Here is a 13,793-nt window from a genome sequence, read left to right as displayed (position 1 = left end):
TGAATACGAGGAAATAAGAGGCCTGTTCACTTGAGGTGGAAGCCATGTTTGCTTGACGTGACTTGGCTGAATAGCTTTTGTGTTAAATGGGTTGTGTAGATTTAGCTGCTGGCAGACCTTCAAACAGGGATGGAAAACCTTTTTTTTCCCCATACTGAAGGCCACATTCCATTCTAGGCAACCTCTGTGGGTGGGGGACATGCCAATGCTGGGCGGGGCTGGAGGCCGTAATGGGCAGGTAAACAAATGTGGCTTTTACCTTTGTCCAGCAGCCTTGTTTCTACACACTTCCTCACACACACTTCCCTATCCAAGCAAGCAGGCTGAGAGTTCACAGACACATTGCAGCTGGGTAGAAACACTCCAGGAGGGAGGGCAGAAAGCAAAGCTGGGGAGGGGTGTGGCCTAAGGAGAGGACCAGATAAAGAGGCTTGGGGGGGGCGCATTTTGCCCCCAGGACTGAGGTTTCCCCTCTTTACCTTATAGGGCTGATTCACACATGCCTGATACCCCACGTAGGCACAGCTGGGGAAAGGGCATATATGCCGACATGAAACAGGAATGCTTTACCTGCCGCAGCTTAAGTGCCCTCCCAAGTCTCACTGCGCAGGAGAAGACAAAAGACCCTAACCCCCCTCATCACTAGCCACTTTTACCAGTGGGAAACGCCTCTGTCTGCCCGAAAATAAGGGTGATCCACAATATTCCTGAGCGTGTAAGCGGAGTGTTAAGTGTGGCTCATGCCAGCTGTGGCCAGCAGTTCTAAAAGCAGAACAAACATGGAGCTAGAATGAAACAACTTTCTAGGTTTGTATTGCCCTTATGTATCTGTGGCACCTCCGCTCACTTGCTGTTCTGTGTTGGCAGGTGAAAGCCACATTCTGAAATTTGTTTCCAACACTACCATGAAGAATCGGATCAAGCTAACCTGGGAACAGTATCGCCCTAAAGATTACAGGGATCTGATTAGCTTCACTGTTTATTACAAAGAAGCGTAAGTATGGACATGTCCAGATGTCTATTCATGCCATGGGGGGGGACATGTTTTGAGTGGGTGGAGGGGGAAAGGGTGGCAGATTATATTAAAGATGCCACAATCAAGTAGAAAGGGGACCTGGGTCTCCATCTAGCTCCTACTAGAAACCATCAGTTTGAGAACAAAGAATAAATGCCTTTAAACTATAGGAAGCATGGATTTTTTGGATTGGATTTATTATGGTCAGCATGGATTTTTCGCATTCCACAATATTAAACTGAAAATGCCCCCATGCCATTCTGCAGCTTCCCATAAACTTATTTCAAAACAAAATCTTACAAAACGTATAATCCTGAACTCAGAAACGCTTGCTTAACAACTGTCTTAAGTTTTCATGGTGATATACAAAACTCAGAGACAAAAAAGACTGCAAAGTGTAAAACAAGAGAAAAAAAATCAAGACCCCTGTTGGTCAGTGGTCTCATAATTTGTTGAAATTAATTAAAAATCAGCCATGTTCACAGAGTACCTGTAATCCTATTACTGACCTTGCCCTATATTCTGACCATCTTCTGCAGTTCAATACTTTAAAAAAAATGCATGGCTAATTTTTAATTAATTTAAGAAATTTAACATTGGAGTCTATGATCTTGCAAGCATGCTCAGTAAGAACACAGTATTCTAAAAGCTAGACTAACAACTGTTTGGCTTGACTAATCGAGGCCACACCCATGCCAGACATTTATTCCACTTTAAACAGTCATGGCTTCCTCAAAGTATCCTGGGAAGTGGACTTTGTGAAGGGTGCTGAGAGACTCTTATTCCGATGGAGCTCCAATGGCCAGAGTGGTTTAACAGTCAGCCCCTCTTCTGGTGATTGTAGCTTTGTGAGGGGAATAGGGCGTCTCCTAACAATTCTCAACACCTTTCACAAACTACACTTCCCAGGATTCTTTGGGGGAAGCCATGACTGTTTAAAGTGGAATAAATGTCTGGTGTAGATGTGGTCTGGGGCAACTTTGGTTTATATTTGGGTAGGAGACTACATGTGTCTGCTGTGGTGGGAGAAATCCCGAAAAAGAATGATACTGTTCACAATGTTTTCCTTTTGGAAAGGAAAAGGGGCTTTCCCTCTCTCTGCGCCTCCCCCAGGTCAGTTTCACCTATCTTAAGCATGATTGCACAGGAGTAAATCCCATTGAACTCAATAAGCACGCAAATGATCTAACCTGCCCTCCTCCTCCCTCCAATCTCCTCTCCCTTCCTTCTCCCTTCTGCCCCTCCTCCCTTCTCTTCCAATCTTCTCCTTCCCATCTCCCCTCTCTTCCTCCTTCCCTCTCCTTTCCCCTGCCCAGTCCAGTCCTCCTTCCCCCTTCTCCTCCTCCCCCTGTGGTTGGTTTCACCCATCCTAAGCATGATTGCACAGGAGTAAATTCCACTGAACTCAATAAGCATGCAAATGATCAATTCATTCTTAGCAAATTTGCACAGGATCCCATTTCTTACCTCCCAGAGTAAAAAGCAGAGAAATTCACTAATAGGCAAAAAAAACCTGGGGGACAAGTTTGATAGAAAGATCTGTTGGTTCTTAAATTGCAAGGGTTTTTTTTGTTTATTAGTGAATGTTGCATATTAATCCTGTCCTTTCTCCAACATGCATGTTCCATCTCCTATAACAGGTAGGCTGAGTGAGATGAGATTAACTGTGGTTAATCTTAACTGTTGCTTACTGAAACACGCCAATTCCATAAACCATGGTTTGAAGTTGGCTTACTTCAGTAAACCATAGTATTTGGACTAACTGCAGTTTGTCCTGGTTCGGCCATAATGCTAAAATGTAGTTAGTAAAAAATGAAAGTGAAATCTTCTGGTTTCTTCATAGTTGTGCCAGACAAGGAAGTGTGAGAGCACAAGGCTTGCATAGGCTTGTTCCCTTAAAGATAAACCATAGCTTTATAGCCGAATGCAGCCAATGCCTCCCTACCCCCTTGTGCAGCTAACCTGTGATTCCGCAGGCAGAGCCTCTTACTTTTAATTCTTCTATGTACGGCCCTTCGGTATAACATAATGTTTTTACCATTGTTGCTTCCAAAACTTTTTAAAGTTGTGCATAAAACAGTAGTTTGTGTTTCAGCCAGGAGAAGAAAGTAATGAACCAGATGTTCCAATAATGCATCTCTGTTGACTAAACAAACTTTTTGACATTAAAGATCTTCTGTGATGTTCCTCTATAGATTGATGTGTCCCTCTTCTTAAGTACTCTTTAAACATAATTAATGATTGTATATATATTTTCACTAATAATACAGGGAGCCTGAATCTGTGGGGTCATGGTGAGATGGGTAGGGCAAACCTCACCAACCTGGTGCTCTCTGGATGTTTTGTACTGTGCTGGCTGAGGATGATGGGAGCTGTAGTCCAAAATATCTACAGGGCATCTTGTTGGGAAAGGCTGGTTTCAAGGAACCGTTTGTTTGTCTCTTTCATATCAAGCCCGCTTATGGCCTTGCTGTTTCTGAACAGTGCCTCTTATGAAGCGAGGAGGAGAAGTCCCCCATGAAACAGAGGCCCGACTTCCTCAGCGAGAAGGCGGGCATTTAGGATTGCCCACCCTGTGCTATGGAACACTCTTCCAGCAGAGATTTGGCAGCCCCCCTCACTGTTACCTTTCAGGCATCTATAAAAAGCTTCTTCGCAAAGCAGCGAAGAGCCAAATGGGCTGCAAAGCTAAGCCAACTGTTGCACGACAGGGTGAGGAGAGGCTCAGGGGAGACCATGCTGGAACACAGGCCACAAGGCTGAGCTCTTTGTGAAGGTGCAGCAAAGTTGATAGGCGCTTGAGGAGATGATGGGAAGGCCAAGGGGGTTGAAGGGTGGCAAGAGCCAGGAGCAAATCCTCTACAGGGGCGCTGTGCACCTTTTGACAGAAAGGAAGTAACAGGGGCTGCGGACCGTGAGCCAGGGAGCTTAACAGGGGTGTTGGGTTGCTAGATGGAAAGCAAGGGTTGGTAGAAGGTATAGAGGAAGCAGCCTTACACCGAGTCAGACCACTGGTCTCTCTAGCTCAATACGGTCGACACTGACTGGCAGCGGCTTGTCCAGGGCTTCAGATTGGGGGGCTGGATTTCCCAACCCTACCTGGAGAAGCTGGGGTCTGAGCCTGGGGCCTTCTGCATGCAAGGCAGACAGTGTGGCTGGTCCATGAGGGCAAATGGGGCACTGCCCCAGCAACTTCAGTCCACCCTCAGCCAGCCTCCATCTGCCTGACGTCTTACTTGCATCTAGACCGGAGGTGGTGCTGCCTGTCACCTTCATCCTCCGCAGTCTCAGGATTTGCTCTTGTCGAATTCAGCAGGGAGGAAGGTGGGGGCAACACTAGGGCCACATTCACACCATACATATATTCCACTGTTATTCAGCCAAACCGTCATGGCTTCCCTCAAAGAATCCTGGGAAGTGTCATTTGTGAAGGGTGCTGAAAGCTGTTAGAAGACTCCTGTTCCCCTCACCGAGCTACAACTCTCATGAATTTTCTGGAAAGAGGAAATTATTGTTAAACCACTATGGCAAATTGTAGCTCTGTGAAGAGAATAGGGGTCTCCTAACAACTCTCAGCACCCTTCACAAACTACACTTCCCATGATTCTTTGGGGGAAGCCATGACTGTTGAAAGTGGAATAATAGTGGAATGAATGTCTGGTATGAATGTGGCCTAGGATTGGTTGGGTCTGCTCGTCATCGATTCTAGATTCGCCTGCCGTTGGCTTTGGCTCCACCTATCGCTGGCCTCCCTGCCTTCCGCCCTACCAGTACCAATTGGCACCAGCCACTACTGAAAGTAGAGGCTCTACCACTGAGCTACGGCCCTTCTCCACCCCCCACTGGTAAATCTCTATATGATTTGCAGTAGATCGGCAAGGCTTTCCAACTCACAGTTTAACCGTAGCAGCGTCAAGACGACTTTTTCCATTCTGAATTAGGCCGCCAAAATGAAGGCTAACTGGGAAGCGAAAGGACTGTGAGCTCAGGATTCTGGTGCTAATTCCCAGGCTCAGGATGTGCTCAGATGTTCCCTGTTTGTCTTTTCCACCTAGCTATGTTTGGTGGATCTTGGGGTTCTAGCTAAAAAAGAAAACAAAGATCTGATAAGTCTGAAGTCTGCCATCCCTGAGTCTATACACCCTGGCAGTTCTGCTGCGGGACAGGAATTCTGCCGGTTGTGGCTGTTCACTGTTGTTTTAGCATTGTGGTCCTCTGGCAATCATAAGGGATCACTACAGCCGCCCCCCCCCAAAAAAAGGCAGCATTAAGAGATAGCTGAATTCCACATTGATTTTGGATTAACCAGCCACTTCCCATATTGCCAGCTGCAAGCATACATCTTTTTGTCAAAAAGGCACCCTTCCCCCCCTCCTTTTCCCCCTTTGGTTCTGCTTTAGCCAGGGAGGGGCTGAATAGCAAGCTGTTTGCTTGTGCTCTTTTTTTAAAAAAAAGCTTCGTATAGTAGGAAGCAAAAACCAGGACAGCTTGTTCATTTTGGAAATCCCTTGTCATTTCAGTAACTTGGAGAGGCTTGGTCTTGCATCTGTATATTATTTATTTGTTTATTAAATTCATGTCCCGCCCTTCTTCCTAGAAGGAGCCTGGGGCAGCAAAGGTAAAGGTATATATCTGTTTATCTCTCTCTCTCTGCCTTTATCTCAGTATCTCTACCTCTGAATCTATATTAGAACTTAAGACATAAAACCCAATAGTGCTGGGATTCTCTGGGGTGTTTTATGTGGTTGTTGTTATATGCCTTCAAGTCGATTATGACTTATGGCGACCCTATGAATCTTTTTTTTTATATATTCATAGGGTTTTCATGGTAAGAGGTATTCAGAGGTGGTTTACCATTGCCTTCCTCTAGGCCTACGGCACCCGGTATTCCCAGACGGTCTCCCATCCAAGTACTAACCAGGCCAGACCTTGCTTAGCTTCTGAGATCAGACGAGATTGGGCGTGTTCAGGGTAGTATGGCCGGGGTGTTTTATACCCTTCTATAAAAAAATCAGAAATTTTGTTTTTATGAGTTTCATTGGGGGAAGAGTTGGCATTAAGCGTCCGCCTTTTAAAATAAAAAATTAAGAGCGACTTTTGTTAGAAGTAAAATTCACAGCCCTCTTTGGTCGCCTGTTTTCAGACCTTTCAAGAACGTGACAGAATATGATGGACAAGATGCCTGCCGCTCCAACAGCTGGAATCTAGTAGATGTAGACCTTCCTAACAATAAAGAGGACAACCCGGGGATTTTACTGCAGGCACTTAAACCATGGACTCAATACGCCATTTATGTCAAGGCTGTCATGCTTACCATGATGGAGAATTACCACGCTCATGGAGCAAAGAGCGAGATAGTCTACATACGAACTAAAGCTGCAGGTAAACAACAATAGTAGGGTTATATCCAACATTCGCCATATTTAGAATAGACCCTTTGAAGGTAATGGAGTTGACTAACTTACATCTATTTAATTTCAGTGGGTTTATTCTTGGCTGGGTACAATGCCTGTGCCTGGTGAAGATGAATGGTTTTGTGCCTTAGCTAGATGGTATTGCTTTGGCAAAGAGGATTGTATGCTTGGAAAACTGATTCGGTGTAATACAAACTAGCAATAAATCTTAGGTGTTTTGGCTTAATTAGGCTTTGGCTACAAAGCACAGATACTAAGACACACAACTCTCATATCGTCGTAGAACATCCTGGTGGGATTTTTCTTCTCAGTAAATGTGCATAGTAGTGTCAGGCTGTTATTCTGTAACTCAGCAATAGATATTGGAACAGGGAGTGTTGCACCGGTTTCCCAGCAGATGGCCAGAAGATATGGTTTGCTGGTTTTTGCAATGTCTCATCCAAGCTTTATTTAATTCACAGGATCAGGGTTTTTAGATCTGAAAATGAAGCTGAGATGCAAATAAATGAGCAAAAATGCACAGCGTCAAATTTCATAATCTAGTGTTTGAATATGATTTACTAACATGAAATATGAATGCTTTCAAAGTTGGGGCTCTTCCTAAATACGATAAATTCTTGGGGCGCTTGGAAGGCACAAGCAGAATCGAGGAAAAGTTTGGCCAGTTCTTACATACATGTTCATCCCTTGGTGCTGTCCCTCTGTTGAACCTATGTTGATGTGTGATCTGTGATGGCTGATTCATGACTTGGTGCTATAGTCAGTCAGTGATATATGAACATGCTCCTTAGATTCCTAATGCCTTAATACTTTTTGAATTCTTAGGTGCATAGGAAGTTGCCTTATACTGAGTCAAACCATTGGCCCATCCAGCTCAGCCTTGTCAGCACTGACTGGTGGCAGCAGCACTCCAGGTTTTAGGCAGGGGACGTCCCCATCCCTACCTGGAGATGCCGGAGATTGAACCTGGGGCTTCTGCATGCAATGCAGGTGTTCTGCCCCTCAGCTTTGGCCCTTCCTATGTACCATGCTCCCTGAATTCTTGATGGGAGAGGATTCGGTAGCAATGCAGGTCCCATTCAAATAATTGAGATTGTATAGGCAAAGTGATGGGAAAGGGCTAAATTTAGTGGGGCCAACTACCCTGAGCTTGGAAACGTTTTAGTACAAAAAGAGCCAAAGCAAGGACCCATCTCATTCACACCATGTAGGTCTCCAATAAATTTCAGTGGCTGCACAACCTTTTGTACATCCTTCTAATGTTTCGTATGTAGGTCTGCTTTGCTTGTCAGTGTGTCGGGTGGATCCCGCAAGCCTGCTGATGGCTTTCACTGTACAATGCCACTCCAACCCAGCCCTTCCGGAACTTAACAGGGCTGTGTTGAGAGGTGATAGTTGTTCAATTAATCAAACATAGACCAACGTATTTAATTGTTTCGAATGGAGTCTCTCCAACTGAGAGCGGAAATTGTATCTAATTCATTGGGGGGGGGCAGGTATGGATGTTTATCTGTCTGCATTGAGCCAAGGATAGTGGATTGATTTTGGTTCTGCTGCAGACAGAGCTGTTTGTATGTCTGCTGTCCTTCTGCAGTTTGGGGGATTAAAAACAAAGTCTAATTTTTCCTTAAATAGGGTGTGTGATAGTTTGGAGCTCTGTGCAGTCCTTTCTGAAGGACCAGCTGGAGCTTAATATATTATGGATATTTGCATAACTGGAGTTCTGAACTTGGTTATACAAGCTTAGAATCTTATATTAAGGACAGAGTATGCCCATTCCTCACCATGATTAAGATAGCACAAACTATTTGTTCTAAAGCAGTGGGTTCAAATTGTGGTCCACGGACCACTAGTGGTGTACAAGCTTCATTCAGGTGGTGTATGGAATGTCTGGATTTGTGGTAGAAGACTGGAGATGACACATCCATCACATTAACTATTCATATTGATTTTTAATTGTATTTTCTATTGAAGAAGCAGTAGAAAACTTAAAAATCAATAAGAACAGTTTGAATTCTGTGGAATTGCAAATGCTACAACAGGCAGAAAAATCTTTAGTTGGTCCAACAGGACCCTCAGTCCAACAGGACCCTCAGTAATATTCAAGCGGTCCATGGGGAAATTTTTTTGAGGGGGAGAAAGCTTCAAAATATCTGTTATTACAGTTGAGTCCTCTTCTTCCTTGGAAAGACAAGGGTGTTTACATGGAGCTCCCAGTAGTCTCCCATTCAAGTATGGCGTTTCACTCATTTCTATAGTGTTTGGTACTCCTAGACTAGGTGTAGGGAACCTTTAGCCCTCCAGTCTCATCATCCCTGGCCATTGGCCATGCTTGCTAGGGCTGATGGGAGTTGTAGTTCAGCAACATCTTGAAGGCCAAAGGTTCTCTACTCTTGTCCTAGACCATTTCCTGAGCTAATCTGCTTAGCTGGTTATGCCTTGATGCCATAGCTTTTGGAACTTTCCTCCTTCAAGGTACCCTTCAAGGGATTGTGGGTAGTGTTCTGAGAAGTCTTCTAAGGTGCATTTGTTCATGCAAAGTGCTGACTAGCTCTTTAGGGCCTCACAGTTGCCCCTTGTGTGAATCAAGAGTGCATCTGAGAACATAGTCAGGGCTCCTTTGTGGGCTGTATGTGTGGATGAGGCGCAGTTGTGATGGGCAAACTATCTTTCAGAGAAGCTTCTCTTCCATTACTGATCTTCTCCTCAAGTAATATCGGCTATGCTCCTGAAGAAGCACGAGTTCCTGTGGAAGACATGGCCTTTAATGAGTTTCAGGCTCATTTCTAGACACATATTCCTGTGCTGTTTTAGAGCAGCCTTTGCCAACATTTTTGGGCCCAGAGACACATTTGGAAATCTATAACTGCTGTAAGCACTACAAAATACCCGTTTCACAGAGGAAAACTGGCAATGCTTAGAACCTTCCTCCCAGAGCAGAGAAGCACACACATACCCACACCCCAAAATAAAACTGATTGAAAAGCAGGACGCACGTACACACCCCAAGCAGGCAGTCCCCTACTAAGAAACAAAAACTCAAAACCCTTTCATTTTTAACAAAGTTTTAAAATGAGGGCAGGAGGCATCAGCTGTCATCAAGGACTGTGTGTCCCTGATGCCCACAGGTCCCATGTTGGGAATCCCAATTTTAGGGGGCGCTGTATGTTTTCAGCTTTAGCGAGTGCTGCATTTATACCTACGATGAATGAGCGAGGAGGTCCTCCATGGAGAACGTAACCAGCGGCTTCCTTTCCTGTACATACAATATCATTTGATTTGTTCTGGCTTCAGCAGATTGTAAAGTGTTAGGAGGAATGCGGATTGTTCATTTACGTTTCCTCACCTAGTACCCTCCGTTCCTCTGGATGTCATCTCGGCTTCCAACTCCTCCTTTCAGCTGATTGTGAAATGGAACCCTCCCACTTTCCCCAATGGCAACCTGTCCTACTATCTTGTGCGATGGCAACGGCAGCCCCAAGACAGTTACCTGGACAGGCACAACTATTGCTCCAAAGGTAAGACCGGGGTCGAAACACACCAACGTATCTTTGCTGCGCTCCATCACCTCTTAGCACAGGAGTGGGGGGGGGGGAGCCTTCGGTCTTCCCGAGGTTGCTGGGCCACAATTCCCATCATCCGTGGCTGGCCATCGGCTGTGCTTGCTGGGGCTGATGGGAGTTGTCCTAAAATGGACTTTTTGCCATTTGAAAAGCAGTGAGGAACTGCACTGAAAATGAATGAATGTCTAATGGGAGGACATAGAAACTCCCTGCAAGGAAATCAAGATGAAGGCAGGATGAATGCTCTTTTCCGTATAACCACACTGCAAACAAATCAGAACGAATGCTTGATAAAGACTGGACCTCCACGTCAGCTTTTGTGCAAGGAAATCTGGATGAATGTTTGAGAAACAGGTGTCTGGAGGGGGCCATGTGCCATCATGTTAAGAATGGGCCAGGCCATCTCATTCTGCTGTATGTGAAGGTCATGCCTAAGGCCCCATCTACACTGATCATTTAAAGCAATAACATGCCCCTTTAAACAGTCATGACCGTCAGGACAGTTAATCAACCTTACTTGGAGCTAGGGTTAGGTGAGTTGCTTTTGAGCCAGATGTTAATTAAATTAAAATTTTAAAAATTAAAATTAATGACTAAAATTAAAAAAAATCAAGTGGGGGGTTCTGCCTGTCCACACTCTATGTGCAGCTGTTGTCCTATCTCCTCCTCCCTTAAAATCCTTCCACAACATGCTCCATTTTGTGAAGCGGGGGGTGTAGAGAAGCTGCAGAACTTTGCATTTCCTAGATTCAGAGCTTCTTTAAACTGGCCATTGTCGGGGCCATTTCTTTGTCGGTTCATCTGCAATTTCTGATTCCTCACACCTCTTGTTTTATTCCCCCCCCCCCTTAAAGATAAAGTCCCTATTCGGAGATACGCCGATGGCACCATTGATACCGAGGAAGCGACTGAGCCTACCAAGCCTGAGGGCTCTGGGGGAGAACGGGGGCCTTGTTGTGCCTGCCCAAAGACGGAGGCAGAGAAGCAGGCAGAGAAAGAGGAGGCAGAGTACCGGAAAGTCTTTGAGAATTTTCTGCATAATGCCATCTTTTTGCCCAGGTGAGGCATTTTGCCCATTTCTAGCACACGGTGGGGTTAATTTCCTTTTTAAATGTTAAACTAGCAGCCTCGTACCTGATGCTGCTCAGGAATTCTGTCTCGAACCCTTCGGTCTGTCTGCCTCTGCCTTTCACTGATCCTACCGCTGAATCCTTGTGCTCATTACAGTATAGATTTCTTATTTCATCCCGTCTTGAAACTGTGTTGGTTTGGAGGGAGGTTTTTCTTTCAAGTAATTTATCGGCGGAAAGTAACCAAACGCAGTAAGCATCTTGACCCTAAGGGAAGCAGTAGCAAGTTATTAGCAATCATGTCACTCTGTAGACTGCAGGGTTTTTGGAGGGGGAAGGGGCATAAGTGGGAACGATTTGCTAGTGTGAGTCTTGACTGCCTCTGCTTATTTTCCTCCTCGTTGCTCAGCTTGTGTTCATAATTGGTGCATTTTTCTTTTCAATGCTGGAGAACCTTAGCAGTTGAAACTCACAGCTTATAACTTGCTGAGCAGTTAAAGTGACTTGAGGACTCCAACTGTCAGGGAAATGCGAGATTATGACCTGGGTGAGACTGCTCCATGGAACATATCTAAGCAACTTGTTACTTGCACATGTCTGTTTGTCTTCCCCTCTCCCCCCCACGCGCACACACACTGCCACTCTCCCTCTTCCTCTTTCCTTCATTGCTAGCTCTCATGAGCAAGAACAGTTCCTGTGTCAACATAGCCTGTTATTAAATGATGTCTTATGTTTCCAGCCCTCTGCTGGAGTCCCCTTTCTTTATAACATTTTGAAAGCACCAGGGATGCTAAGTAAAAGGGTTCTCCCTCCCATTTTGTGTGTTCTTTTAAGACACATCAACAGATGGGTCTAGTCCCAGCTATCTAAGACAGCTTATCCATTGCTGAGGGCCTCCAGATGTTGCTGAACTTCAACTCCCATCAACCCTAGCAGGCATGGCCAAATGACTAGGGGTGATGGAAGTTGTAGTTGTTCAGTTGTAGAGCATCAGCTTTGCATGCAGAAGGTCCCAGGCTTGATCCCTGGCATCTCCAAGTGGGGCTTGGGAAAGACTCCTGCCTTAAAAACCTGGAGAGCTGCTGCCATTCAGTGTAGGCAGTATTGAACTAGATGGACCCAACGGTCTCACTATAAGGCTGTTTCCTCTGTTCCTGTGACCTGACCAATGTTTTCTTGCAAGCATCCAAGGTTTGAGATCTGCCTCTTCCCTCAATGACTTGTCCTGCTGCTGAACTTTCCCTGAAGTTTGAACTAATTCTGCTTTCCCACAGGGCTCTCTACATTCTTGTTAGCCCTCGCTGTCTCCTTTCTGTTTCTCTTCCCTGGGAAATGGCTTTCATTCGGCTTGGATGAGTCACCGACGTGTAACTAGACTCTGGAGAGACAACACCTATAAACACAGAATTATGTTGACTTGGACCACATGCAAGTTTTGGACATCTGTCAGTCTTTAACCATTTTAAAGGCTCTCATTACTGTTTTTTCTCAAAATATTGAGGCTTTTGGCTTGCAACGTGGGTCTCTTGAATTGGTTTTCCCCTCCGTTTTTTTAAAATGAATGCTGATCCATTTTTACGGGCTTCTCGTGTTTCCCTGTCCAGGCCTGACCGGAAGCGCCGAGACTTGTCCCAAATTGCAAACACGACTTTCAGCCACAAGAACCGGACTGCAACCGTCCCAGAGCACTTTGCCAATGAGTCGGACACGGAGGAGGGCGAGATGGAGTTCCCCTTCTCCGAAACCAAAGTGGAAGGCCGGGAGCGGACGCTCATCTCCCACCTCTTGCCTTTCACGCTCTACCGTATTGACATCCACAGCTGCAATCACGAAGCTGCCAACCTGGGCTGCAGTGCCTCTAACTTCGTTTTTGCAAGAACTATGCCTGCAGGTACAATTCTGAAACCTCAGTCAAATTCCTGGCTTCCGATGATGGTAGTAGTGATGATGATGATGAACATCAGTGGTGGCCGGTGGCCATTGAGACCGGTGGGGCGGAATGCAGGCGGCACAAAGAGGAAATGGAGCCAGAGCCAATCGTAGGCAGAGTCAACTAATGATACTAGTCTTGTCCCCATTCTCCTCTCTGCTGAGTTCTGCAACATTGAGACTAAGGAAGAGGTGGAAGCTAGCACCCGGTGCCACTCTCTGGTTTTAAGTAAGGTGGCAGGCAGGTGAGGGGCTGCCTAAGGGCAAGCTGTGACTGAAGGGGCAGCACCCCAGTTGCCCTCATGGACCAGCCTCCACTGATGAAAATTCTGCTCTTATCTCAGCATTCAAAGCCTCTTACAATAAAAGGGCGCAGCGCCATAATCTCGAAGTCTCGGTCAGACTTGCTTTCAGACGTTCCCTGCCCCTCCCCATTTCCCACCATTGAAATCAATCGGGAAGAGGGGCGTGGCCCAGTGGAAGAGCATCTGCTTTGCGTGCAGAAAGTCCCCAGGTAGAGCTGCACAGAACCCCTCTCTGGAATCCCAGAGAGCCGCTGCCAGTCAGTGTAGACAGTACCGAGCCGGAAGGACCAAAGGCTTGACTCAGTACAAGGCAGCTTATTTAATAATTTAATCTTGAAAGCAGAACGTTGGCAGGGGAAAGGCAGCCATTTAAGGGAATATCTTGGGGAAAAGCAGCTGAAAGGCAGAGATCTGGAAGCAGGAATCTGCAGAATCACTCGCCATTCCCCCTGCTTGCAAGCAGCATGGACCCTGCCCCTTTTCCCCGCACTTGGAGT

At 45.8% G+C, this 13,793-nt stretch overlaps 1 protein-coding gene and 1 pseudogene across 2 annotated transcripts in view; one reads left to right on the top strand and one right to left on the bottom strand.

Annotated features, from left to right (window-relative positions):
* IGF1R (insulin like growth factor 1 receptor) overlaps positions 1-13,793 on the top strand; it is a 246,890-nt gene that overhangs the window by 194,632 nt on the left and 38,465 nt on the right. For both annotated transcript variants that reach the window (XM_061595818.1, XM_061595817.1), the window contains exons 7-11: positions 868-994; positions 6,159-6,397; positions 9,780-9,947; positions 10,847-11,051; positions 12,667-12,953. In XM_061595818.1, the coding sequence (XP_061451802.1) occupies positions 868-994; positions 6,159-6,397; positions 9,780-9,947; positions 10,847-11,051; positions 12,667-12,953 (1,026 nt within the window). The remainder of the gene's footprint in view (positions 1-867; positions 995-6,158; positions 6,398-9,779; positions 9,948-10,846; positions 11,052-12,666; positions 12,954-13,793) is intronic.
* LOC133370090 (5S ribosomal RNA) lies at positions 5,885-6,003 on the bottom strand (annotated as a pseudogene).

Source organism: Rhineura floridana, chromosome 14, assembly GCF_030035675.1.
Source record: "Rhineura floridana isolate rRhiFlo1 chromosome 14, rRhiFlo1.hap2, whole genome shotgun sequence".
Taxonomy (NCBI): domain Eukaryota; kingdom Metazoa; phylum Chordata; class Lepidosauria; order Squamata; family Rhineuridae; genus Rhineura; species Rhineura floridana.
The sequence above is the reverse complement of the archived record's forward strand: the minus strand, read 5'-3'. Positions and strand labels throughout refer to the sequence as shown.